Genomic DNA, 26009 nt, shown 5'->3' with positions numbered 1-26009 from the left:
TACCTAAACAGTAGAAACCCCCCACAAGTGACCCCATATTGGAAATTAGACCCCCCAAGGAACTTATCTAGATGTGTTGTGAAAACTTTGAACCCCCAAGTGTTTCACTACAGTTTACAACGCAGAGCCGTGAAAATAAAAAATCCTTTTTTTCCCACAAAACTTATTTTTTAGCCCCCAGTTTTGTATTTTCCCAAGGGTAACAGGAGAAATTGGACCCCAAAAGATGTTGTCCAATTTGTCCTGAGTATGCCGATACCCCATATGTTGGGGTAAACCCCTGTTTGGGTACACGGGAGAGCTCTGAAGGGAAGGAGCACTGTTTTACTTTTTCAACGCAGAATTGTCTGGAATTGAGATCGGATGCCATGTCCCGTTTGGAGAGCCCCTGATGTGCCTAAACAGTGGAAACCCCCCAATTATAACTGAAACCCTAATCTAAACACACCCCTTACCCTAATCCCAACGGTAACCCTAACCACACCCCTAACCCTGACACACCCCTAACCCTAATCCCAACCCTATTCCCAACCGTAAATGTAATCCAAACCCTAACCCTAACTTTAGCCCCAATCCTAACTGTAGCCTTAACCCTAGCCCCAACCCTATCCCTAACCCTAGCCCTAACCCTAACCCTAGCCCTAACCCTAGCCCTAACCCTAGCCCTAACCCTAGCAATAACCCTAGCCCTAACACTAGCCCTAACCCTAACCCTAGCAATAACCCTAGCCCTAACCCTAGCAATAACCCTAGCCCTAACCCTAGCCCTAACCCTAGCCCTAACCCTAGCCCTAACCCTAGCCGTAACCCTAACCCTAGCCCTAACCCTAGCCCTAACCCTAACCCTAATGGGAAAATGGAAATAAATACATTTTTTTTATTTTTTTATTTTTCCCTAACTAAGGGGGTGATGAAGGGGGGTTTGATTTACTTTTATAGCGGGTTATTTAGCGGATTTTTATGATTGGCAGCCGTCACACACTGAAAGACGCTTTTTATTGCAAAAGATATTTTTTGCATTACCACATTTTGAGAGCTATAATTTTTCCATATTTGAGTCCACAGAGTCATGTGAGGTCTTGTTTTTTGCGGGACGAGTTGACGTTTTTATTGGTAACATTTTCGGGCACATGATATTTTTTGATCGCTTTTTATTCCGATTTTTGTGAGGCAGAATGATCAAAAACCAGCTATTCATGAATTTCTTTTGGGGGAGGCGTTTAAACCGTTCCGCGTTTGGTAAAATTGATAAAGCAGTTTTATTCTTCAGGTCAGTACGATTACAGCGATACCTCATTTATATCATTTTTTTATGTTTTGGCGCTTTTATACGATAAAAGCTATTTTATAGAAAAAATTATTATTTTGGTATCGCTTTATTCTCAGGACTATAACTTTTTTATTTTTTTGCTGATGATGCTGTATGGCAGCTCGTTTTTTGCGGGACAAGATGACGTTTTCAGCGGTACCATGGATATTTATATTTGTCTTTTTGATCGCATGTTATTCCACTTTTTGTTCGGCGGTATGGTAATAAAGCATTGTTTTTTGCCTCGTTTTTTTTTTTTTTCTCACGGTGTTTACTGAAGGGGTTAACTAGTGGGGCAGTTTTATAGGTTGGGTCGTTACGGACGCGGCGATACTAAATATGTGTACTTTTATTGTTTTTTTTTTTATTTAGATAAAGAAATGTATTTATCGGAATAATATATATATTTTTTTCTTTATTTAGGAATTTATTTTTTATTTATTTTTTTACACATGTGGAAAAATTTCCTTTTTACTTTTTTACTTTGTCCCGGGGGGGACATTACAGATCAGTGATCTGACAGTGTGCACAGCACTCTGTCAGATCTGCGATCTGCTGTGCAGGGCTGCAGGCTTACCAGCGCCTGCTCTGAGCAGGCACTCGGTAAGCCACCTCCCTCCCTGCAGGACCCGGATGCCGCGGCCATCTTGGATCCGGGACCTGCGGCAAGGAGGGAGGTAGGAGACCCTCGGAGCAATGCGATCACATCGCGTTGCTCCGGGGGTCTCAGGGAAGCCCGCGGGGAGCCCCCTCCCTGCGCGATGCTTTCCTATACCGCTGGCACACCGCGATCATGTTTGATCGCGGTGTGCCGGGGGTTAATGTGCCGGGGGCGGTCCGTGACCGCTCCTGGCACATAGTGCCGGATGTCAGCTGCGATATGCAGCTGACACCCGGCCGCGATCGGCCGCGCTCCCCCCGTGAGCGCGGCCGATTGCGTATGACGTACTATCCCGTCAGTGGTCATACGGGCCCACCCCACCTCGACGGGATAGTACGTCAGATGTCAGAAAGGGGTTAAAACTTATCAAATGTTTAGAAATTCTACTATGCCTAATAATTTGGAACAGTGCATTTTGAGTTTTTATTCATTTTGGAGATTAAACTGTTATCTGTTGTGAATTCCGTTCTCGAACTCCCTCCTGTGGTTATGAATGGTACTTCGGTGAGTTCTGTCCGTGGACTCCCTCTGGTGGCTGTGAGTGGAGCTGCTGGTTCTGAGATTCCTTCCCCACCTGCCCTCGTTTAGGGCTAGGCTGGATTCTCTATTTAACTCCACTCATATCATTACTCCATGCCAGCTGTCAATGTTCTAGTACTGGTTCAGATCTCTCCTGGATCTTTCTGAGGACCTGACTACTCCAGCAAAAGCTAAGTTCCGGCTTGTTCATTTGTTACTTATGGTTTTTCTTGCTAAGTTCTAGTCCAGCTTGCTATCATGAAACTGCCTGGCTAGCTGGAAGCTCTGGGGGTGCAGAGTGGCACCATCGCACCGTGAGTCGGTGCGGGGGTATTTTTTGCACACTCTGCGTGGTTTTTGTAGTTTGTTGTGTTGACCGCAAAGATCCCTTTTCTATCCTCAATCTGTTTAGTTAGACTGGCCTCTCTTTGCTAAAGCCTATTTCATCCTGTGTTTGTGATTTCCTCTTAACTCACAGTCAATACTTGTGGGGGGCTGCTTTTACCTTTGGGGAAATTTCTCTGAGGCAAGTGAGGCTTTGTTTCCTTTCTTTAGGGGTAGTTAGCTCTTAGGCTGTGAAGAGGCGTCTAGGCAGAGTCAGGCACGCTCCACGGCTATTTCTAGTTGTCTTGATAGGAGTAGGGTTTGCGGTCAGCAGAGTTCCCATTTCCCCAGAGCTCGTCCCGATTCCGTGTTTAACTATCAGGTCATTCCTGGTGCACCTAACCACCAGGTCCATAACAGTACAGCTGGCCCACAAAGTGTTAATGCATCTCAATAGAGGGAAAAGAGAAGTTCTGAGACCATTTTTTTTTTCTCTGCAGTGTGTTTTGCCTTTCTTTTCCCCTTAAACTCTGGGTGGTTCAGAACTCAGGTGTGGATATGGACATTCAAGGTCTGTCCTCTAGTGTAGATCAACTCGCTGCAAGGGTACAAAACATTCAAGATTATGTAGTTCAGAATCCTATGTTGGAGCCTAGAATTCCAATTCCTGATTTGTTTTCTGGGGATAGATCTAAATTTCTGAGTTTCAAAAACAATTGTAAACTGTTTCTTGCTCTGAAACCCCGCTCTTCTGGTGACCCTATTCAGCAAGTGAGAATCATTATTTCTTTGTTGCGTGGCGACCCTCAAGACTGGGCATTCGCCCTGGCGCCAGGAGATCCTGCATTGCGTAATGTAGATGCGTTTTTTCTGGCGCTGGGATTGCTTTATGATGAACCGAATTCTGTGGATCAGGCAGAGAAAATTTTGCTGGCTTTGTGTCAGGGTCAGGATGAAGCGGAGGTATATTGCCAGAAGTTCAGAAAGTGGTCTGTGCTTACTCAGTGGAATGAGTGTGCCCTGGCAGCAATTTTCAGAAAGGGTCTTTCTGAAGCCCTTAAGGATGTTATGGTGGGGTTCCCCACGCCTGCTGGTCTGAATGAATCAATGTCCTTGGCCATACAGATCGATCGGCGCTTACGTGAGCGCAAAACTGTGCACCATTTGGCGGTATCCTCTGAGCAGAGGCCTGAGCCTATGCAATGTGATAGGACTTTGACCAGAGCTGAACGGCAAGAACATAGACGTCAGAATGGGCTGTGTTTTTACTGTGGTGACTCCACTCATGCTATCTCTGATTGTCCTAAGCGCACTAAGCGGTTCGCTAGGTCTGTCACCATTGGTACTGTACAGCCTAAATTTCTTTTGTCCATTACTCTGATTTGCTCTTTGTCATCCTACTCTGTTATGGCATTTGTGGATTCAGGAGCTGCCCTGAATTTGATGGACTTAGAGTTTGCCAGGCGCTGTGGTTTTTTCTTGGAGCCCTTGCAGCATCCCATTCCTTTGAGGGGAATTGATGCTATGCCTTTGGCCAAGAATAAGCCTCAGTACTGGACCCAGTTGACCATGTGCATGGCTCCTGCGCATCAGGAGGATATTCGCTTTTTGGTGTTGCATAATCTGCATGATGTGGTCGTGTTGGGTTTGCCATGGCTGCAGGTCCATAATCCAGTATTGGATTGGAAATCAATGTCGGTGTCCAGTTGGGGCTGTCAAGGGGTACAAGGGGATGTTTCATTGTTGTCAATTTCTTCCTCCACTCCTTCTGAAGTCCCTGAGTTTTTGTCGGATTACCGGGATGTATTTGATGAGCCCAAGTCTAGTACCCTACCTCCTCATAGGGATTGTGATTGTGCTATTAATTTGATTCCTGGTAGCAAGTTCCCTAAGGGACGACTTTTCAATTTGTCTGTGCCAGAACACGCCGCTATGCGGAGTTATATAAAGGAGTCCTTGGAGAAAGGGCATATCCGCCCATCGTCGTCACCATTGGGAGCAGGGTTCTTTTTTGTGGCCAAGAAGGATGGTTCTCTGAGACCTTGTATAGATTACCGCCTTCTTAATAAAATCACTGTCAAATTTCAGTACCCTTTGCCTCTACTGTCTGATTTATTTGCTCGGATTAAGGGGGCTAGTTGGTTCACCAAGATAGACCTTCGAGGGGCGTATAATCTCGTGCGTATTAAACAGGGCGATGAATGGAAAACAGCATTTAATACGCCCGAGGGCCATTTTGAGTACCTGGTGATGCCATTCGGCCTTTCTAATGCTCCCTCTGTGTTTCAGTCCTTTATGCATGACATCTTCCGAAAGTATCTGGATAGATTCATGATCGTATATTTGGATGATATTTTGGTCTTTTCGGATGATTGGGAGTCCCATGTGAAGCAGGTCAGAATGGTGTTCCAGGTCCTTCGTGCTAATTCCTTGTTTGTGAAGGGATCTAAGTGTCTCTTTGGAGTTCAGAAGGTTTCCTTTTTGGGTTTCATTTTTTCCCCTTCTACTATCGAGATGGATCCTGTTAAAGTCCAAGCTACTGTATTTATGATTGGACTCAGCCTACATCTGTGAAGAGCCTTCAGAAATTTCTGGGCTTTGCCAATTTTTACCATCGCTTCATCGCTAATTTTTCTAGTGTTGTTAAACCGTTGACTGATTTGACCAAGAAGGGTGCTGATGTGGTGAATTGGTCCTCTGCGGCCGTTAAGGCTTTTCAGGAGTTGAAACGTCGTTTCTCTTCGGCTCCTGTGTTGTGTCAGCCAGATGTTTCGCTCCCTTTTCAGGTCTAGGTTGATGCTTCTGAAATTGGAGCAGGGGCTGTTTTGTCTCAGAGAAGTTCTGATTGCTCTGTAATGAAGCCATGCGCTTTCTTTTCAAGAAAGTTTTCGCCTGCTGAGCGTAATTATGATGTTGGCAATCGGGAGTTGTTGGCTATGAAGTGGGCATTCGAGGAGTGGCGACATTGGCTTGAAGGAGCCAAGCATCGCGTGGTGGTCTTGACAGATCACAAGAATCTGACTTATCTCAAGTCTGCCAAGCGGTTGAATCCTAGACAGGCTCGTTGGTCGCTGTTTTTCTCCCGTTTCAATTTTGTGGTTTCGTACCTTCCGGGTTCTAAGAATGTGAAGGCTGATGCCCTTTCAAGGAGTTTTGTGCCTGATTCTCCTGGGGTTCCTGAGCCAGCTGGTATTCTCAGAGAGGGGGTAGTTCTGTCTGCCATCTCCCCTGATTTGCGGCGGGTGCTGCAGGAGTTCCAGGCTGATAGACCTGACCGTTGTCCAGCGGAGAAACTGTTTGTCCCTGATAGATGGACTAATAGAGTTATCTCTGAGGTTCATTGTTCGGTGTTGGCTGGTCATCCTGGGATTTTTGGTACCAGAGATTTGGTGGCTAGGTCCTTTTGGTGGCCTTCTTTGTCGCGGGATGTGCGTTCTTTTGTGCAATCTTGTGGGACTTGTGCTCGGGCTAAGCCCTGCTGTTCTCGTGCCAGTGGGTTACTTTTGCCCTTGCCGGTCCCGAAAAGGCCCTGGACGCATGTTTCCATGGATTTTATTTCAGATCTTCCTGTTTCTCAAAGGATGTCGGTCATCTGGGTGGTTTGTGATCGCTTCTCTAAAATGGTCCATTTGGTACCCTTGCCTAAATTGCCTTCTTCCTCTGATTTGGTTCCATTATTTTTCCAACATGTGGTTCGTTTGCATGGCATTCCGGAGAACATCGTGTCTGACAGAGGTTCCCAGTTTGTTTCAAGGTTTTGGCGTTCCTTTTGTGCTAAGATGGGCATTGATTTGTCTTTTTCTTCGGTTCTTCGGCTATCCATCCTCAGACAAATGGCAAAACCGAACGAACCAATCAGACTTTGGAAACCTATCTGAGATGCTTTGTTTCTGCGGATCAGGATGATTGGGTGACCTTCTTGCCATTGGCTGAGTTCGCCCTTAATAATCGGGCCAGTTCGGCTACTTTGGTTTCGCCTTTTTTTTGTAATTCTGGTTTTCCTTCAGGGCAGGTTGAGCCTTCGGACTGTCCTAGTGTGGATTCTGTGGTGGACAGGTTGCAGCAAATTTGGACTCATGTGGTGGACAATTTGACCTTGTCCCAAGAGAAGGCTCAACGTTTCGCTAACCGCCGTCGCCGTGTTGGTCCCCGACTTCGTGTTGGGGATTTGGTTTGGTTATCATCTCGTTATGTTCCTATGAAGGTTTCTTCTCCTAAGTTTAAGCCTCGTTTCATTGGTCCTTATAAGATTTCTGAAATTCTTAATCCTGTATCATTTCGTTTGGCCCTTCCTGCTTCTTTTGCCATCTATAATGTGTTCCATAGGTCGTTGCTGCAGAGATATGTGGCGCCTATGGTTCCCTCCGTTGATCCTCCTGCTCCGGTGTTGGTCGAGGGGGAGTTGGAGTATGTGGTGGAGAAGATTTTGGATTCTCGTATTTCGAGACGAAAACTTCAGTACTTGGTCAAATGGAAGGGCTATGGTCAGGAGGATAATTCCTGGGTTGTTGCCTCTGATGTCCATGCTGCCGATTTAGTTCGTGCCTTTCATTTGGCTCATCCTGATCGGCCGGGGGGCTCTGGTGAGGGTTCGGTGACCCCTCCTCAAGGGGGGGGTACTGTTGTGAATTCCGTTCTCGAACTCCCTCCTGTGGTTATGAATGGTACTTCGGTGAGTTCTGTCCGTGGACTCCCTCTGGTGGCTGTGAGTGGAGCTTCTGGTTCTGAGATTCCTTCCCCACCTGCCCTCGTTTAGGGCTAGGCTGGATTCTCTATTTAACTCCACTCAGATCATTACTCCATGCCAGCTGTCAATGTTCTAGTACTGGTTCAGATCTCTCCTGGATCTTTCTGAGGACTTGACTACTCCAGCAAAAGCTAAGTTCCGGCTTGTTCATTTGTTACTTATGGTTTTTCTTGCTGTTCTAGTCCAGCTTGCTATCATGAAACTGCCTGGCTAGCTGGAAGCTCTGGGGGTGCAGAGTGGCACCACCGCACCGTGAGTCGGTGCGGGGGTATTTTTTGCACACTCTGCGTGGTTTTTGTAGTTTGTTGTGTTGACCGCAAAGATCCCTTTTCTATCCTCAATCTGTTTAGTTAGACTGGCCTCTCTTTGATAAAGCCTATTTCATCCTGTGTTTGTGATTTCCTCTTAACTCACAGTCAATACTTGTGGGGGGCTGCTTTTACCTTTGGGGAAATTTCTCTGAGGCAAGTGAGGCTTTGTTTCCTTTCTTTAGGGGTAGTTAGCTCTTAGGCTGTGAAGAGGCGTCTGGTGTTATGATTCCAATGGCAAAGAATCTCAGAAATTACAGCAAAGTCTGCAAACATAAATACCAGCTCATAGGGACGTGGTAACTAGGCTGACCATATACCTGATCCTAGCACAAAACACTAACAGTAGCCGGGGAACATGCCTACGTTGATCCTAGACGTCTCGCGCCAGCCGGAGAACTAACTAACCCTATCAGGGAAAATAAGACCTCTCTTGCCTCCAGAGAAAAGACCCCAAAGTAATACAAGCCCCCAACAAATAATAACGGTGAGGTAAGAAGAAAAGACAAACGTAAGAATGAACTAGATTTTAGCAAAGAGAGGCCCACTGACTAATAGCAGAAAATAGTAAGAAGACTTATATGGTCAGCAAAAACCCCTGCAAAATATCCACGCTGAATATCCAAGAACCCCCAAACCGACTAACGGTGAGGGGGGAGAATATCAGCCCCCTAGAGCTTCCAGCAATATCAGGAATCACATTTTGTACAAGCTGGACAAAAATATGAACAAAGCAAAATAACAAAAACTAAGAAAGCAGGACTTAGCTTATCTTGCAAAGAACCAGGACCTGAAGACAGGAGCAAACAGAAATGAACTGAATACAACGATGCCAGGCACTGGACTGAGAATCCAGGAAGTTTAAATAGCAACACCCCAGGCCTAACGAAGCAGGTGAGTACCAACCTGGTAAAAGACAATCAAGTGCCAAATCACTAGTGACCACAAGAGGGAGCCAAGAAGTATAGTTCACAACAGTACCCCACCTTTAAGGAGGGGTCACCGAACCCTCACGAAGACCACCAGGGCGACCAGGATGAGCAGCGTGGAAGGCACGAACCAAATCGGCCGCATGAACATCAGAGGCGGCCACCCAGGAATTATCCTCCTGACCATAGCCCTTCCATTTGACCAAATACTGAAGCCTCCGTCTAGAGAGACGAGAATCCAAGATCTTCTCTACCACGTACTCCAACTCGCCCTCAACCAACACCGGAGCAGGAGGCTCAACAGCAGGAACCACAGGCACAACGTATCGCCGCAACAAAGACCTATGGAACACATTGTGAATGGCAAACGACACCGGAAGATCCAAACGAAAAGAAACCGGGTTAAGAACTTCCAAAATTTTATAAGGACCAATAAAGCGAGGCTTAAACTTAGGAGAGGAAACCTTCAGAGGGACATACCGAGAAGACAACCAAACCAAATCCCCAACACGAAGTCGGGGGCCCACACCGCGGCGGCGGTTGGCAAAACGCTGAGCCTTCTCCTGTGACAACTTCAAGTTGTCCACCACATGATTCCAAATCCGCTGCAACCTATCCACCACGGAATCCACCCCAGGACAGTCAGAAGACTCAACATGACCCGAGGAGAACCGAGGATGAAAATCAGAGTTGCAGAAGAATGGCGAAACCAAAGTAGCGGAACTAGCCCGATTATTAAGGGCAAACTCCGCCAATGGCAAGAAGGTCACCCAATCATCCTGGTCCGCAGAAACAATACATCTCAAATAAGCCTCCAGTGTCTGATTAGTTCGCTCCGTTTGACCATTAGTCTGGGGATGGAAGGCAGATGAAAACGACAAATCAATGCCCATTTTAGCACAAAAAGATCGCCAGAATCTGGACACAAACTGGGATCCTCTGTCGGACACGATATTCTCAGGAATGCCATGTAAACGAACCACATTCTGAAAAAACAAAGGAACCAGATCGGAAGAGGAAGGCAACTTAGGCAAGGGTACCAAATGGACCATCTTGGAAAAACGATCATACACCACCCAGATGACAGACATTCCTTGAGACACCGGAAGATCAGAAATGAAATCCATGGAAATGTGTGTCCAAGGCCTCTTCGGGACGGGCAAGGGCAGAAGCAACCCGCTAGCACGAGAACAACAAGGCTTAGCCCGAGCACAAGTCCCACAGGACTGCACAAATGACCGCACATCCTGTGACAAGGAAGGCCACCAAAAGGACCTAGCCACCAAATCTCGGGTACCAAAAATTCCCGGATGCCCTGCCAACACCGAGGAATGAACCTCGGAAAAGACTTTGCTGGTCCATTTATCAGGAACAAACAGTCTGTCGGGTGGACAAGAGTCAGGTCTACCAGCCTGAAATCTCTGCAACACACGTCGCAAATCAGGAGATATGGCCGACACGATTACTCCCTCTTTAAGAATACCAGCTGGCTCCGAGACTCCAGGAGAGTCAGGCACAAAGCTCCTAGAAAGAGCATCAGCCTTAACATTCTTCGAACCAGGCAGGTATGAGACCACAAAGTCAAAACGAGAGAAAAACAATGACCAACGAGCCTGTCTAGGATTCAGGCGCTTAGCAGACTCGAGATACATCAGATTTTTGTGATCAGTCAAGACCACCACACGATGCTTAGCGCCCTCGAGCCAATGACGCCACTCCTCAAATGCCCACTTCATGGCCAACAACTCCCGATTACCAACATCATAGTTCCGCTCAGCAGGCGAAAACTTCCTAGAGAAAAAAGCACATGGTCTCATCACAGAGCAACCAGAGCCTCTCTGCGACAAAACAGCCCCAGCACCGATCTCAGAAGCATCCACTTCAACCTGAAAGGGAAGTGAGACATCAGGCTGGCACAAAACAGGCGCCGAAGTAAACCGGCGCTTCAGCTCCTGGAAGGCCTCCACGGCTGCAGGGGCCCAATTAGCCACATCAGAACCTTTCTTGGTCATATCTGTCAAAGGTTTAACAACGCTAGAAAAGTTAGCGATAAAGCGACGGTAGAAATTAGCAAACCCCAAGAACTTCTGAAGACTCTTAACAGACGTGGGCTGAGTCCAATCATGAATAGCTCGGACCTTGACTGGGTCCATCTCCACAGCAGAAGGGGAGAAAATAAAACCCAAAAAGGAAACCTTCTGCACTCCAAAGAGACACTTTGAGCCCTTCACAAACAAAGCATTATCACGCAAAACCTGAAACACCATCCTGACCTGCTTTACATGAGAATCCCAATCATCCGAGAAAACCAGAATATCATCCAGATAAACAATCATAAATTTATCCAGATACTTCCGGAAGATATCATGCATAAAGGACTGAAACACTGAAGGAGCATTAGAGAGCCCAAAGGGCATCACCAAGTATTCAAAATGACCTTCGGGCGTATTGAATGCAGTTTTCCATTCATCTCCCTGCCTAATGCGCACAAGGTTGTACGCACCACGAAGATCTATCTTGGTGAACCACTTGGCACCCTTAATCCGAGCAAACAAGTCTGACAATAGTGGCAAAGGATACTGAAACTTAACAGTGATTTTATTCAGAAGCCGATAGTCTATACAAGGTCTCAAAGACCCGTCCTTCTTGGCCACAAAAAAGAATCCCGCACCAAGTTGGGAAGAGGATGGACGAATATGCCCCTTCTCCAAAGACTCCTTGACATAAGAACGCATTGCGGCATGTTCGGGTACAGACAAATTAAATAATCGTCCCTTAGGAAATTTACTGCCAGGAATCAAATCTATAGCGCAGTCACAGTCCCTATGAGGAGGAAGAGCACTGGACCTGGACTCACTGAATACATCCTGATAGTCACACAAATACTCAGGAACTTCTGAAGGAGTAGAAGTAGCAATAGACACCGGCGGAGAATCGCAATGAATTCCCTGACAACCCCAACTCGACACAGACATAGCCTTCCAATCCAAAACAGGATTATGGGTCTGTAACCATGGCAGACCTAACACGACCAAATCATTCATTTTATGCAGAACAAGAAAACGAATCACCTCCCGATGTTCAGGAGTCATGCACATGGTCACTTGTGTCCAAAACTGCGGTTTATTTTCTGCCAGTGGCGTAGCATCAATTCCTCTGAGAGGAATAGGAACCTTTAAAGGCTCCAGGACAAAACCACAGCGCTTGGCAAACGACAAGTCCATAAGACTCAGGGCAGCACCTGAATCCACAAACGCCATAACAGGGTAGGAAGACAATGAACAAATTAAAGTCACAGACAAAATATATTTAGGCTGCAAATTACCAATGGAGACAGGACTGACAACCTTGGTTAGGCGTTTAGAGCATGCTGATATAACATGTGTAGAATCACCACAGTAAAAACACAGCCCATTCTGTCGTCTATGATTTTGTCGTTCGGTTCTAGTCAGGATTCTATCACATTGCATTGCTGGATAGGGGTTTCTATCACATTGCATTGAAACAGGTGTCTGTTCAGACAACACCGCCAGAGGATTAGCGGATTTGCGCTCCCGCAAACGCCGATCAATCTGAATAGCCAGAGCAATAGAATCATTCAGACTTGTAGGAATTGTGAAACCCACCATCACATTCTTAATGGCTTCAGAAAGGCCATTTCTGAAATTTGCGGCCAGAGCACATTCATTCCATTGAGTAAGCACGGACCATTTCCGAAATTTTTGGCAATACACTTCGGCTTCATCCTGGCCCTGAGAGATAGCCAGTAGAGCTTTTTCTGCCTGAATTTCAAGATTAGGCTCCTCATAAAGCAATCCGAGCGCCAGAAAAAACGCATCAACATCCGCCAATGCCGGATCTCCTGGCGCTAACGCGAAAGCCCAATCCTGAGGGTCGCCACGCAAAAAGGAGATAACAATTTTAACTTGCTGAGCTGAATCTCCAGACGAACGAGGTTTCAAAGATAGAAACAATTTACAATTATTCCTAAAATTCCTAAATTTAAATCGATCTCCAGAGAACAGCTCAGGAATAGGTATCTTAGGCTCAGACATAGGACTGCTAACAACAAAATCCTGAATGCTCTGCACTCGTGCAGCAAGCTGATCCACACTAGTAATCAAGGTCTGAACATGTCTGCAGCAAAGCTTACAGCCACTCTGAGAAAAAGGGGAAGGAAGAAAGAGGAGAAGCAAAAAAAAACAAAAAAACTCAGAACTCCTTTTCTTTTAATCCCACTTCTGCAATGCATTAACTATTCATGGCCTGGCATACTGTTATGATTCCAATGGCAAAGAATCTCAGAAATTACAGCAAAGTCTGCAAACATAAATACTAGCTCATAGGGACGTGGTAACTAGGCTGACCATATACCTGATCCTAGCACAAAACACTAACAGTAGCCGGGGAACGTGCCTACGTTGATCCTAGACGTCTCGCGCCAGCCGGAGAACTAACTAACCCTATCAGGGAAAATAAGACCTCTCTTGCCTCCAGAGAAAAGACCCCAAAGTAATACAAGCCCCCAACAAATAATAACGGTGAGGTAAAAAGAAAAGACAAACGTAAGAATGAACTAGATTTTAGCAAAGAGAGGCCCACTGACTAATAGCAGAAAATAGTAAGAAGACTTATATGGTCAGCAAAACAGCAAAAACCCCTGCAAAATATCCATGCTGAATATCCAAGAACCCCCAAACCGACTAACGGTGAGGGGGGAGAATATCAGCCCCCTAGAGCTTCCAGCAATATCAGGAATCACATTTTGTACAAGCTGGACAAAAATATGAACAAAGCAAAATAACAAAAAATAAGAAAGCAGGACTTAGCTTATCTTGCAAAGAACCAGGACCTGAAGACAGGAGCAAACAGAAATGAACTGAATACAACGATGCCAGGCACTGGACTGAGAATCCAGGAAGTTTAAATAGCAACACCCCAGGCCTAACGAAGCAGGTGAGTACCAACCTGGTAAAAGACAATCAAGTGCCAAATCACTAGTGACCACAAGAGGGAGCCAAGAAGTATAGTTCACAACAGTCTAGGCAGAGTCAGGCACGCTCCACAGCTATTTCTAGTTGTGTTGATAGGAGTAGGGTTTGCGGTCAGCAGAGTTCCCATTTCCCCAGAGCTCGTCCCGATTCCGTGTTTAACTATCAGGTCATTCCTGGTGCACCTAACCACCAGGTCCATAACAGTTATCATTGGGAGGTTTCTTCAATAAAATTCAATGTATACTCTAATGCAGAGGTCTCAAGCTGAATTCCTCGAGGGCCGCAAACAGGTCATGTTTTCGGGATTTCCTTGTATTGCACAGGTGATAATTTAATCACCTTCATAGATGATGATTCTAGCACCTAGTGCAATGCTAAGGAAATCTTGAAAACAAGCACGGTTTGCAGCCCTCGAGGAATGCAGTTTTAGACCCCTGCTCAAATGGGTGCAGACTTTTATTAGACTGACTGTCATTTGCACCGACCATTTAGGAAAATCGTAGAAAAATATAATTGCATAATAATTTGGAACATGGTGTATACTTACCTTGTAATGTCTTCACATCCTGTTTCGTCCAGATGTGTCCGGATCCCAGAATTCCAAGAGGCGGAAGTTCACCGACCGCCATATTGGGACACCCAAGTGATGGGTGTCTCAAAATGGAAACTGCTGGTGGTATCAGCCTCTTGCGCGGTAACACCGGACTCTAGTTAGGCCACTAATTAATCCTTGTTTTTCATCTTGCAGAAGCTCCAGTTATCAAAGTGACCCAGATCCCAGTAGACAATGGCACATTTGTGGTGCACTGCCGAGCGTATGGACATTACCCCAAAGACATCTCCATATTTTGGTACAAGAATGGAGAACAGATATCGGAGGAAATGATGGAAAGGATGACGCTGCCATTAGTGGACCTGACATATCTGACCTCTTTATCATTCAATGTCACGTCCAAGGCTGATGATGTATACACTTGTAGGGTCAACCACAGTAGTATGCTGCGGGACTTCGCCCAGGACTGGAGTAAGTGGAGTATACTTCTAAAAGTAGAGTAAAACCCTAATTTTACAGTATTGATTTCCTATCGCGCCATATGGTCAAAAAAACAAATAAAGTAGAGTAATAACGAGCCTCGTAGTGGAATACTGCCGTTGTTTATAGGGGAAACGCACAAAAGTTCATAAGGGCAGAAGACCTTGATAAGTTACAAAGTAATTGATGGAAACAACGAGGAGTATCATGCTGTATTTCACTGACTTTAAGACAAATTTTAAGCAAAAAAAATCTTCATAGATATCTTAAGGTCCAAAGTCAGGAGGGAGGAGACCATGTTCCCAGCTCCCCCTGATCGCTTTGTAATAATTGGGAAGAGTGTTCATAAATCTCTGTGCCTGAAATAGGGAGTCATGATGATACATCCACCACAAGCTCCAGCAATGATTCTGCTACTTCTTCTCTTCACGGGGACGGAGCATCGTGAGCACCAGAGGACACCACCGTGTTCTGGCAGCTCTCCGCTCATTATAACTGCCTGGACAGACTGTCTGACAGCCTTCAATAGGACACCTCCAGAGCTGCTCCCCAGATGGCCACCGTGTCCGGGTTGTACTTCTTCTTTCTCCAAAGAAACATTTATTAACAATTTTCTAGTATATAGGTACTAAATGATTCATCTTGGGGCTCGCGAAACGTGTGGAGCAGCTAGAATACACGATGGACGGCCGCCCAACATTATCCTCCTGTGATAAAGAGGTTATCTCCTTAATAAATATTTAACAAACAAGTCTACCAATTATTCATCAATCAAGTTTCTGCTACAATATATTAACTGAGGGCCATTATATGGAGATTATAGTGGCAATTCTCATGGGAGCTGTAAACATTTGGCTGCTTTTGCCTTTTTTTTCCTGCAGTTAACAGAAATGACAAAGTGACCACAAGCTAAAAAGTAGAAAATGGTAAAGAGCTTCATAGTGTAAGGATCTGGGTACATGGTTTATTGGTCACCTTGTGCCTCTTTGTCACCGCATATGCTAATTAAGTTTGACATCAGTGTATATTACATTCATGGTGAATTGTCCTGACGAAGGGGTCGGCATGATGCAGAAACATTGACTTTTTATCTACGAAATAATGAACGTTCAAAAAAAAAAAAAAAATCAGCAATCGGTGTTTCCTGACTGGGAGCAGCGCCACGTTTCAAAATTCTTCAAGTTTTTACAGAAGCAGTAATGACAAACTAACTTTACTTTATGTCTCACTGAGCAATAATCCCTCACGAGGTTTCTCTTGTCTTTCTTGTTTTTCTGTTCTATGGTGTCTCTTCTTCCTCTTCTTACATTGATATGCCAATAGTATTTTACTCAATCCCTTAATTATATGTGTAGACATAGATACAATCATTGATGGACAGAAAACGGTTTTTTTTTTTCTAAACAGGGATTTCTGGTGATTTTGGTAATCTCAGCAGCGCCCCCTCTGGCCCCTCTGTTGGGGCAGTAATCGGTATCTGCCTGGCTGTCATCCTCGTCATCGTTATCATTGTGTTTGGTTCAGTGTCCTTTGCAATCAGCAGAAGACAATGAGACTAATAGACCGTTAATAAAGAACAAGTCGCAAATCCCCAAACAGTGCACTAAAGACAAGAAGATCAATATCCGCTCCCAACACTAATATGGCAAATGGTCGTTCTGACACAATATATTACAAAGTTTCTTAATTTCATGTGCATTATTCATTTATGAAATAAAAATGAAAACAATGATAACTATTTAAAGGGAGTCTTTGGGTGACGTATCTATTATTACATTTCTGTTGGTGTATGAAATCAGACTCCATTGCCCCGATATATAATCTACGGTCCCTCGCTCCTGGTGTATAACATTGTCCCTCCACCCCTAGTGTATAACACCTGGCCCTCAACTCCTAGTGTATAACATCTGGTCCTCCACCCCTAGTGTATAACCTTTGGCCTTCCACCCCTAGTTTATAAGATCTGCCCCTTCACCCCTAGTGTATAACATCTGGCCCTCGACCCCTAGGGTATATCATCGGGTCCTCCACCCCTAGTGTTTAACCTCTGGCACTCCACCCCTAGTTTATAAAATCTGGCCCTCCACCCCTAGTGTATAACATCTGGCCCTCGACCCCTAGGGTATAACATCGGGTCCTCCACCCCTAGTGTATAACATCTGGCCCTACACCTCTAGTTTATAACATCGAGCCCTCCACCCTTAGTGTATAACATCTGGTCCTCCACCCCTAGTTTATAACATATGGTCCTCCACCCCTAGTGTATAACATCTGGTCCTCTACCCCTAGTTTGTAACATCCAGCCCTCCACCCCTAGTGTGCAACGTCCTTCCCCTAGCCCTTGGTGTATAACATCCGGCCCTCCACCCCTAGTGTATAACATCTGGTCCTCCACCCTTAGTGTATAACATCTGGTCCTCCACACCTAGTGTATAACATCTAGCCCTCCACCCCTAGTGTATAACATCTAGCCCTCCACCCCTAGTGTATAACATCTGGTCCTCCACCCCTATTGTATAACATCTGGTCCTCCACCCCTAGTTTATAACATCTGGTCCTCCACCCCTAGTGTATAACATCTGGCCCTCTACCCCTAGTGTTTAACATCCAGCCCTCCACCCCTAGTGTATAATATCCTTCCCCTAGCCCTTGATGTATAACATCCGGCCCTTCGCCCCTGGTGTATAACATGTGTGATGATGGACAGAACTGAATAACATCTATGCACAAATTTTATCAAAAGGTTGTGAACCCCAGATTTATTAACAATGTTCTCATTTTCGGCAGGATTCCTCCTGCTATATGACCTATAGATGTTTATTCTCCAGCTGTTTTTCTTATTATTATCTTGTGTGCAAAAAGTGATTTCCAACTTCGATTGCCTTCTTTATTCAAGATCCCCAAATTCAATCCTCACATCTAACTTCCTGGTAACTTCAGTATTCATGACAAAGTTGGAAGTATGCCTTTTGTTTTTCTTGGTCTATAGAGCATATTACTTGTAAGTGTTGTTTTAGACAATGCCAGTCTGTGCGATCATGTGGGTATAATAGGGACTTACATGGAGGATGGCGACACTGCTTACATTCCTCGGATATAAAGTGTGGCAATAGTGTGAGCTGTGCCAGTCCCAGGTTATATCAGAGACAAAGAAGACACCAGGAGGCTGCACCAACATGGACAGAAGCAGATTAGCTGAAGTCTTATTCCTTATGGTCGCCATTCGCTTCGCTTGTGCAGGTAACGTTACTTATCTGCTTCATACATTATCTGTAGACTCTCTCATATCTGGACAATATTATGTGATATTGTAAATGATTCGACTTGGAGTTTGGCTGCGGTGGAAGGTTTAAGTCACAATTCATTATTGCATTTGCGCCTTTTTTTGTCTAATTTTTTTGTGGTTTTAATTTGCACCTTTTTTATATTTGCCATTGTGGGCGAAGTTTGCAGTTTCCTAATGTTTTTGGCTGATTCATCGATTGTGACTTTTGTGATGCAGTGACCCCTGTTACTGATAGGGGGCACTGTATGTGCTCCTCAGGATACGCATGGAGGTGTAACTGTAAAGGTGAAAATGAAACAGTGTCCGGCATGATTGTAAATGGCAGGTATGTGTCGCAGAGGGAGTCTGTGCTGTAAGCTAGTAATGTTGTTGTTCTGGGACCTGTAGTCCCACAAATATTTCTATAGTTGTAAAGGGAGGCTTATAGGGTTAGTTGGAGAGCTGGGTGAGTCTGACTAACCACACACACCTCCCACCTATGGGAGTGGTTCCAAGTACATAATGTGACCAGGGTTTGGGTCACATGGTCCCTGTGGGGAAGAGTGTTTGGATCTGTATGGTCTGTGTGCAAGGTCCTGGAAAAGCCTATGTGTTGGGAGTGCTATCTCCCTGAAGAGCACGTGGTGAGGCTTTGGGGCCTGGCAGCCTGTGTGTTGGACGGTCCCAAGTGGGGAAGGACGTCCTGAATAGCACACGGAGAGGCCTGTGTGTTGGAAGGTCCCAGGTGGGGACGGACTTCCTGAAATGCGCACGGAAAGGTCAAATGTGCAGAGTCGGTGATGGCACTGCATTGGGGAGCTACCGACCTTCTGAGAGTCTGGACTGTCGTGAGTGCCCTGATCGCAAGGACAGTGATCCCCGTTAGGCTGCTTCCCAGGAGTGTGGACTGACAAGGAGTCAGCGTGTGGAGCATGAGCTCTAGAAAGGTAACTCCAGATAAAGGGGTTTCTATGAACTGTGTGATCACCCACAGCAACTGGTCAGAGGAGGACCAGCGTGTTTAGAGACTGCAATCTCATATCGTGATGCTATGTGAGTAGACTTTAATACAACGCACAGACACCCCCGGAAACTAGTCAGAGGAGCACTGGTGGGTGTAGTGTCTGAACTGTGAGTTAAAGCCGTATATGAAGTATCAGAGTTAAAATGTATACTGTATGTAAAATGTATATAATGAACTGTGCATGGTACGGTTTATGACTGTCTAATAAACCGTATGGACTGTTTGTGTGAGAAACCCGTTCCTGTGTGCCTGTCTACATTATATCGCTGCCAAGCGAGTGTCCCCCAACACACTTAGCGCTATCTCACACCTTTTAAAAAAGTTGCATGATTTTAGCACAAATATTCTTTGGTCTCCCTCCTTGATTGATTACATGAGCATCTGAATTTTTTGCACAAATTTTGCATAATATTAGTAGAACATGCGACTTGTCGCTCTTTGTCAAAAAAGGCTTAATGTAAAAATTAAATTGCATATTTGAAGCTGGGCTTTATAGAAAAAAAGTGATTTATACTTTATAACTAAAGTATTTACAAATTATAAAAAACAAATGATCGCAATAAGTTCCCTATGGGGACTATGTTTTAAAAATATTGAAAAAAAAATATGAAAAATTTGAGTCATCTGCTTTTCCCCAGTTAAAAAGAATAAAAAAAGAACAAAAAAACCATGTACCGGTATATTTGTTATTGTGCTAAAATTACCATTTTCAGTTGTTACACCTTTCCAAAATAGTGACCAGAACGTTGCATGTACCCCAAAATGGTACCATAAAAAAACTATAGATCGCCATACAAAAGAAACAGCACAAACCCAGCTAGATCAACAGAAAAATAAAGAAAAGTGATAGATCTTAGAAACTGGCTACACAAGACAAATTTTTTTTAATTAAGCTAGTAAGAAACTTTTCCATTTTTGGTATCGCCGTAATCGCACTGATCATCCAAAAAGGAATGGCTGAATTGCATTTTTTTCACCATTTCACCGCACATTTTTCCCATTTATTAGTCCATTTTATGGTAAAATTGAATGGTCTCATTCAAAAATACATACAACTCGTCCCAAAAAACAAGCTCTTATTGAGCTGTATGGTTGGAGAAATAAAAAGTTACGGCTCTTGAAGAGGGGGAGGAAATGCTGGAAACGCAAAAATGAAAATTGGCTGTCGGGGGGGGGGGGGGGGGGAAGGGGTTAGGTATAATTGATGTAGAATAAACAGTAGAAACATTCATGTGATTTTTTTATAACTATAACCCCGGCACGTTTCATGTCTCACACAGGCGATCACTCTCATTATTTCTATGACACTGTAACCACTGATTTTACATCAAATATGACTTCATACACGATGAGACGGACACTGGACGACGTCACTCTAATGTGGTACAACGGCGACGATGAAGTGGTGGAACGTCGCGTTCCCTGGTATAAAAGTCCATATGCAACTTTACTGGATGCAAGTCTACAATTTTATTATATACAGATGACTATGCAAAGGCTTCTACACAATATCTCATATTATACGAATCACACGGAGGGTAAGTGGCCTTCATACATTTCCAGTGTTTTATCTTCATGTTGCACTTTGGGCACTTATGTTTATTCTGCACTTTAGAATGCATCTCAGCCACATGGATTGGGCATTTTATTAATAATTAAAATTAATTAATTTTATAAAACCCAAAGGTCCACCATTATCAGGTCACAAGTCTGTAGTTGGACCTAACGTTAACATATTGTCTCATTAATTACAGTGACCCTCCGCATTTCTCACGTCACCCTATCCATTGGCCTTCTTCAAAATGACATTACTTTCCCTCTCCTTCCGAGATGGATTCTGTACTGACATCTCTGGGCGTACAGTGATGGCTCTACACCTTCCGTTCACTGCGCTGAGGAGGACGGAAGAAAATGAGAGCAAAAACTGGACTTTGTTGTCCCGATCACAGCTCCTCTTTAACCGTACACTGCAATATTAAAGTAATTTTCCCCCGGGATCAATAAAGTGTATTGTATCGTATTACTGCATATCGTTTAGGCGATGAAGCAATCACAAGTTCAAGTCACCTAAGAGGACGAAATAAAAACATAACAACATAAAAAAGTACAAATTAAATGGAAAATATTTATCCCTTACTGTGAACAACGACATGGGGAGGGGGACAGCAGAATTGATAATTTTTAGGTTGCTGCAAACCAGTTCAAAAAATGCACTGAAAACGTTGCACAGAAAACAAGTTTAATTGACGGGAAAACAAAAAAAGTTACGTAAATTGTTACTGAAAAGATGTGAGAAAATAGTGACGCAATCCAAAAGAGGGTGATAAAAAAAAAAAATCGGAATTACAAAAGCAAAAAAAATGTCACACGGTCTTGTAGGGGTTAATGCATTTACACTAAATTACTTACCTAATTAGGAGGGACTAGGTAATAAATATTTTGCTGCTACTTCTTCTTTAACCTCTTCACGACAACGTGCGTATGATGTACAGATACGTCATATGTCGTGCCCCTGACTTTGATACGGGCTCAAACGCCGAGCCTGCATCTTTCCCTGCAGATGATGGCTGAATTATTCAATTATCATTAAATTATTATTTGGTGTGGTGTTATACTGTGGTGGGCAAGTGTTCACTTTATTTTCTTTAGCGGTGTACACTGAGTAATTGTATCCTACAATGAACAGACCGGACATTATTTCTGACTTTTCATGAACTAATTTAATAATCTGATTAATTATCTTTGTCTCTGTAGGATTCCACATTCTGCAGGTATTAGAAGGATGCTCGCTGTACAATAACGGCACGGTCCAGGCTTCATTCATTTATCGTTATGATGGAAAATCATTTATGTATTTCAATGTGGAGTCAGCAAGGTTTATAGCCGAGACACCGGATGCTGAGAGATTTGCACAAAGGTTTAATTCTAATAAAACTGTACTACAAGAAATCCGACATATTTTGGTGAATACATGTATCCCGCACATCACCGAACTGCTGTCACTGGGAAACTGCACATTTAGTAGGGAAGGTAAGGCTGGCAGCAGGGGATTGACTTATCCAGAAGACTCTGTATGGCTTCTTGTAGGTCTCTAATAATTCCTTATTATTTCTTGTAAATGTCATTACCCGGTCACATCAACAATTCACTGAGATCGTATCTCACTACGTGCAATATTAGTGGTTCATCCAATACTGTTGTTCAATGAGTCCCCGTGTATCTTAATACTTCGCCTTCGCTCCGTGCATCAGGAAAGCTCCCAGTGCTCATGCTAATAGCGTCCATGACGGTAGTTACTGGCCATTGTATGGCTAAACTCTTGTTTTTATCCTACAGAAGTTCCAGTTGTGAAGGTGACCCAGGTCCCGATAGACAATGGCACCCTTAGGGTGCACTGCCGGGCGTATGGACATTACCCCAAAGACATCTCCATAATGTGGTACAAGAATGGACAACAGATGTCGGGGGAGATGTTGGAAAGGACGACGCTGCCATTACTGGACCTGATGTATCTGACCTCTTTATCGTTCAATATCACATCCATGGCCGATGATGTCTATACCTGTAGGGTCATCCACAGTAGTATGCTGCAGGACTTCACCCAGGACTGGAGTAAGTGGAGTAAACTGCTGAAAGTAGAGTAAAACCCTCATTTTACAATATTGATTTCTTGTTGAAATTATGGTATACATCTCAGTCATGACTGATATGTCATGGGTTTACTGTGACAAAGAGGGGCCAGAACACCACAGTGTCTGAGTACTCGAACTCTTGCACAGAGTAGAAGCATTTTTCCCTCATGTTAAATGGTGCAGGTTTCTTTCAGCAAACTGTTCAGCTTGGGGTCTATGTAGCTTTCTGCCTGGATGATCTCAGCTGTGCAGTATCTGCCACTCCCATCTCTAATATATTTTTCCTCTGGCAACCTGGATTACCAGTGTTAAGTCTTGTACTGCCTGGTGAGGAGTGGAAGATTCCGTGTTCGGTAGAGTCGTTTTAAAGAGTTGTTCTGTGACTGTTGCTAGGTGTTTCAGCTGTATGCAATCCCCCGTCTTTTCCTATTTCATTTCCCTCCCTTTACTATCCGGTGTACAACTCTGTTGTCTGAGTGCATATTTGTATCATTTTAAATTCATTTATCCCTTTACGTCCTTCCTTGTTTGTCTGTTTTGTGTATATGCATACACTATTCCTCCCCACTTCTCTGGGAGGGGGACAGATATAGGGCTGACTCAGGAGTACAGCAATGTACATGGACTTGATGAGCAGGGATAGCTAGGCCGCCCCTAGTGTTAGGGACAGGGTAGGAGTCCTGGCCATGGGTTGTCAGACAACAGAATCGTGGCAGACTATTCATTCATGTTGAAGGGGTCGGCATAATACAGAAACATTGACATTTTATCCATGAAATAACAAATATTGCTAAAAATAACACTCACACAGTGTTTTCTAAATGGCACCAGTGCCGTATTTCAAAATCCTTTTCATGAAAGGAGAAATTACTTTCTGTTATATCTCATCGAGAAATAACCCCACAAAAGGCTCCTCCCTATTTCATCCATTTGCCCCAAGACAAATAGTGGACAAATCAGTAATAATGTCTGCTTGTTCTATGCAGGGATGAAGAAAAGATGTAGCCAGAGACTAGACCTTTGTATTTCCTGTCTTTCCTGTTCTATGGCGCCTCTTCTTCCCTTCTTCTTACAATTTGATGCCAGAAGCTTTTTCTCAATCCCTCAATTATATGTGCAAACATAGAAATACTCATTGATGGATGTTATCATAAACTTTCTTTTTTTTCCTAAACAGGGATTTCTGGTGATTTTGGAGATCTCAGCAGCGCCCCCTCTGGCCCCTCTGTTGGATCAGTGATTGCTATTTGCCTGGCTGTCATCCTCGTCATTATTGTCATTGTGTTTTGTTCAGTTTCCTTCACAATCAGCAGAAGACAATGAGACTAACAGAGCGGGAATAAAGAACAAGTCGCCAACCCCCAAACACTAAGACACGAAGATCAATATCAGCTCCCAACAATAATGCTGCAAATGGTGGTGCGGCAGAATGGCGGCATCTGATGGTGTAGGAAACACACACTGCCTTCAGTTATTGTGACCACAGCGACCATCTACACGACATTACTGCCCGCTCTCAGCCGCTTGTGTCTGCTCCGTTGGGATACTGACTTTTCTCTGTCTCAGGAATGGAAAGGTCTGTATACACCGAAGAGAGTTTTTACCAATGAATTGAGATTTTTGAGGATGAAAGATCAGTCCAGGAGGAAAAGAAGCAGATTTCCCTGTCAAGATTTATTACAAAGTTCCTTATTTTATGTGTATTATTGATTTATGAAAAAATAATAAAACAACAGTGACTCTTAAAAGGGAGTCAGAGGATGATGTGCAAAAGTATCCATCATTAAATCTCTGCTAGTGTATAAAGTCTGTCCCCTCGCCCCCGATGTATTATATAAGGCCCCCTCTCACGATGTATAACATATTGCCCCATCCCAATGTATAACATCCGACCCCTGCCCCAATGTATAACATCCGGCCCCCATGTATAACATCTGACCCCTTTGCCCCTGGTATATAACATCCAACCTCCGCCCCCAGTGTATAACATACGGTCCCCACTGTATAACAGTATAACCCCTCATCCCCAGTATATAACCTCAGCCCCCCCCCCCCCCCCCGTATATAACATCCGGACCCTCATCCCCAATATATACCATCCAGCCCCCTCCATGCTGTTGGCTTCTACCAACATGTGACAGAACGGCTGGTGGTGCAGAGCTCGCTGATACCAGCGCGTTCCTGTAATAGGAGCCTCCGGGGTAACAAGTCCATCCATGACATTACTTCCTCCTCATTCTTCTCCCCTCACCTGTGAGTGATATTATTGGGTAGTGGAAGGAACCGCAGCAACTCAGCCACAAAATGGAGGGAAATCTTAAAGCTTCAGCACAAGACATTATGGACAATTGTAGCTTCAGTTTTGTGGGAACAGTTTGGGGGAGGCCCGTATATGTTCCCCATGACCAGTGCACAAGGTCCCTACAGACATAGAGGGGTGAGGGCCGCACAGAGCTCGGACCTCAGCACCATGAGCGACACGGGCGACTCCATATTAATCACTATGGATGTAGAACTGGAGGTCAGAAAAGCTGCCGGAGGTGGAATGTGGAGGGCACTTACCATTCTCTATTTAGAATATTTCTTATGCAATTGGTTATTAACACTTCTTCCTTGTATGTTGCAATCACTTTGCCTCTGATTATCCGTCTTGTGTAATCTCTGTGTTATTATTTCTCTTCAGCAGGAATTCCCCTAATAAAGAAAAGGATTATATCCAGCACTGTCTTTATCCCCAGTGTCTTTAGATTGTAAGCTTCTATACACAGGTCTGTTTTTCACTTTTATGTCTGGAAATTATGATTTTTTTTTTACAACTATCCTCATAGTCTCAACCAACATTTACAAATCTGCAGTCTTCAGAGCTGAAATCCCCCTCACCCCTAGATGCATTCCTTCCTTGTTGTCTGAACAGGACTTTTTTTCATTACAGATTTCCTGAGAGTTTCTGTAGAATCACAAAATCACAACCTTATTCCAACTTCTCCAAACTTTTAGCATTTCTGATATTAGTTTCTCTATGTATTAAGAAAGAAAAATAATTCAGTCATTGTGGCGTTTTTATTTTTCTGACCACTAAAAATACAGATAAGTTTCATGATTTGCTTTGTTTACAGAGATAGAAATGAGTCTATAACGCATTCAATCTGTGCAATGCTCATAAGCCGTTTCCATCTTGTTATTTTTTATAATCAGTAGTACATCTGAATAAAAAAGAACATTTCTTGCCTATTCTTTGCTCCAACGATCCAGCTGTAATGGGGG

General features: G+C 44.2%; 3 protein-coding genes across 4 annotated transcripts in view; all 3 read left to right on the top strand.

Annotated features, from left to right (window-relative positions):
- Positions 1 to 16561, top strand: part of LOC143809482 (major histocompatibility complex class I-related protein 1-like) — a 29103-nt gene extending 12542 nt beyond the window's left edge. Inside the window, exons 3-4 of the mRNA XM_077292559.1 lie at positions 14540 to 14815; positions 16232 to 16561. Coding sequence (XP_077148674.1) covers positions 14540 to 14815; positions 16232 to 16377 — 422 coding nt within the window. The 3' untranslated portion in view covers positions 16378 to 16561. The remainder of the gene's footprint in view (positions 1 to 14539; positions 14816 to 16231) is intronic.
- Positions 16562 to 17839: 1278 nt separating this feature from the next.
- On the top strand, positions 17840 to 24514 carry LOC143809481 (major histocompatibility complex class I-related protein 1-like). Its single transcript, XM_077292558.1, has 5 exons — positions 17840 to 18064; positions 20394 to 20651; positions 21868 to 22143; positions 22450 to 22725; positions 23923 to 24514. Exons 1-5 carry the CDS (start codon positions 18001 to 18003, stop codon positions 24066 to 24068), a joined length of 1020 nt encoding a protein of 339 aa, XP_077148673.1. The 5' UTR covers positions 17840 to 18000; the 3' UTR covers positions 24069 to 24514.
- LOC143809479 (major histocompatibility complex class I-related protein 1-like) overlaps positions 17952 to 26009 on the top strand; it is a 124403-nt gene continuing 116345 nt past the window's right edge. For both annotated transcript variants that reach the window (XM_077292555.1, XM_077292552.1), the window contains exon 1: positions 17952 to 17958. The gene's annotated coding sequence lies outside the window, so the exon portion shown is untranslated. The remainder of the gene's footprint in view (positions 17959 to 26009) is intronic.

Source organism: Ranitomeya variabilis, chromosome 2, assembly GCF_051348905.1.
Source record: "Ranitomeya variabilis isolate aRanVar5 chromosome 2, aRanVar5.hap1, whole genome shotgun sequence".
Taxonomy (NCBI): Eukaryota; Metazoa; Chordata; class Amphibia; order Anura; family Dendrobatidae; genus Ranitomeya; species Ranitomeya variabilis.
Note: the sequence above shows the minus strand (reverse complement) of the source record. Positions and strands in the feature narration are given on the sequence as shown.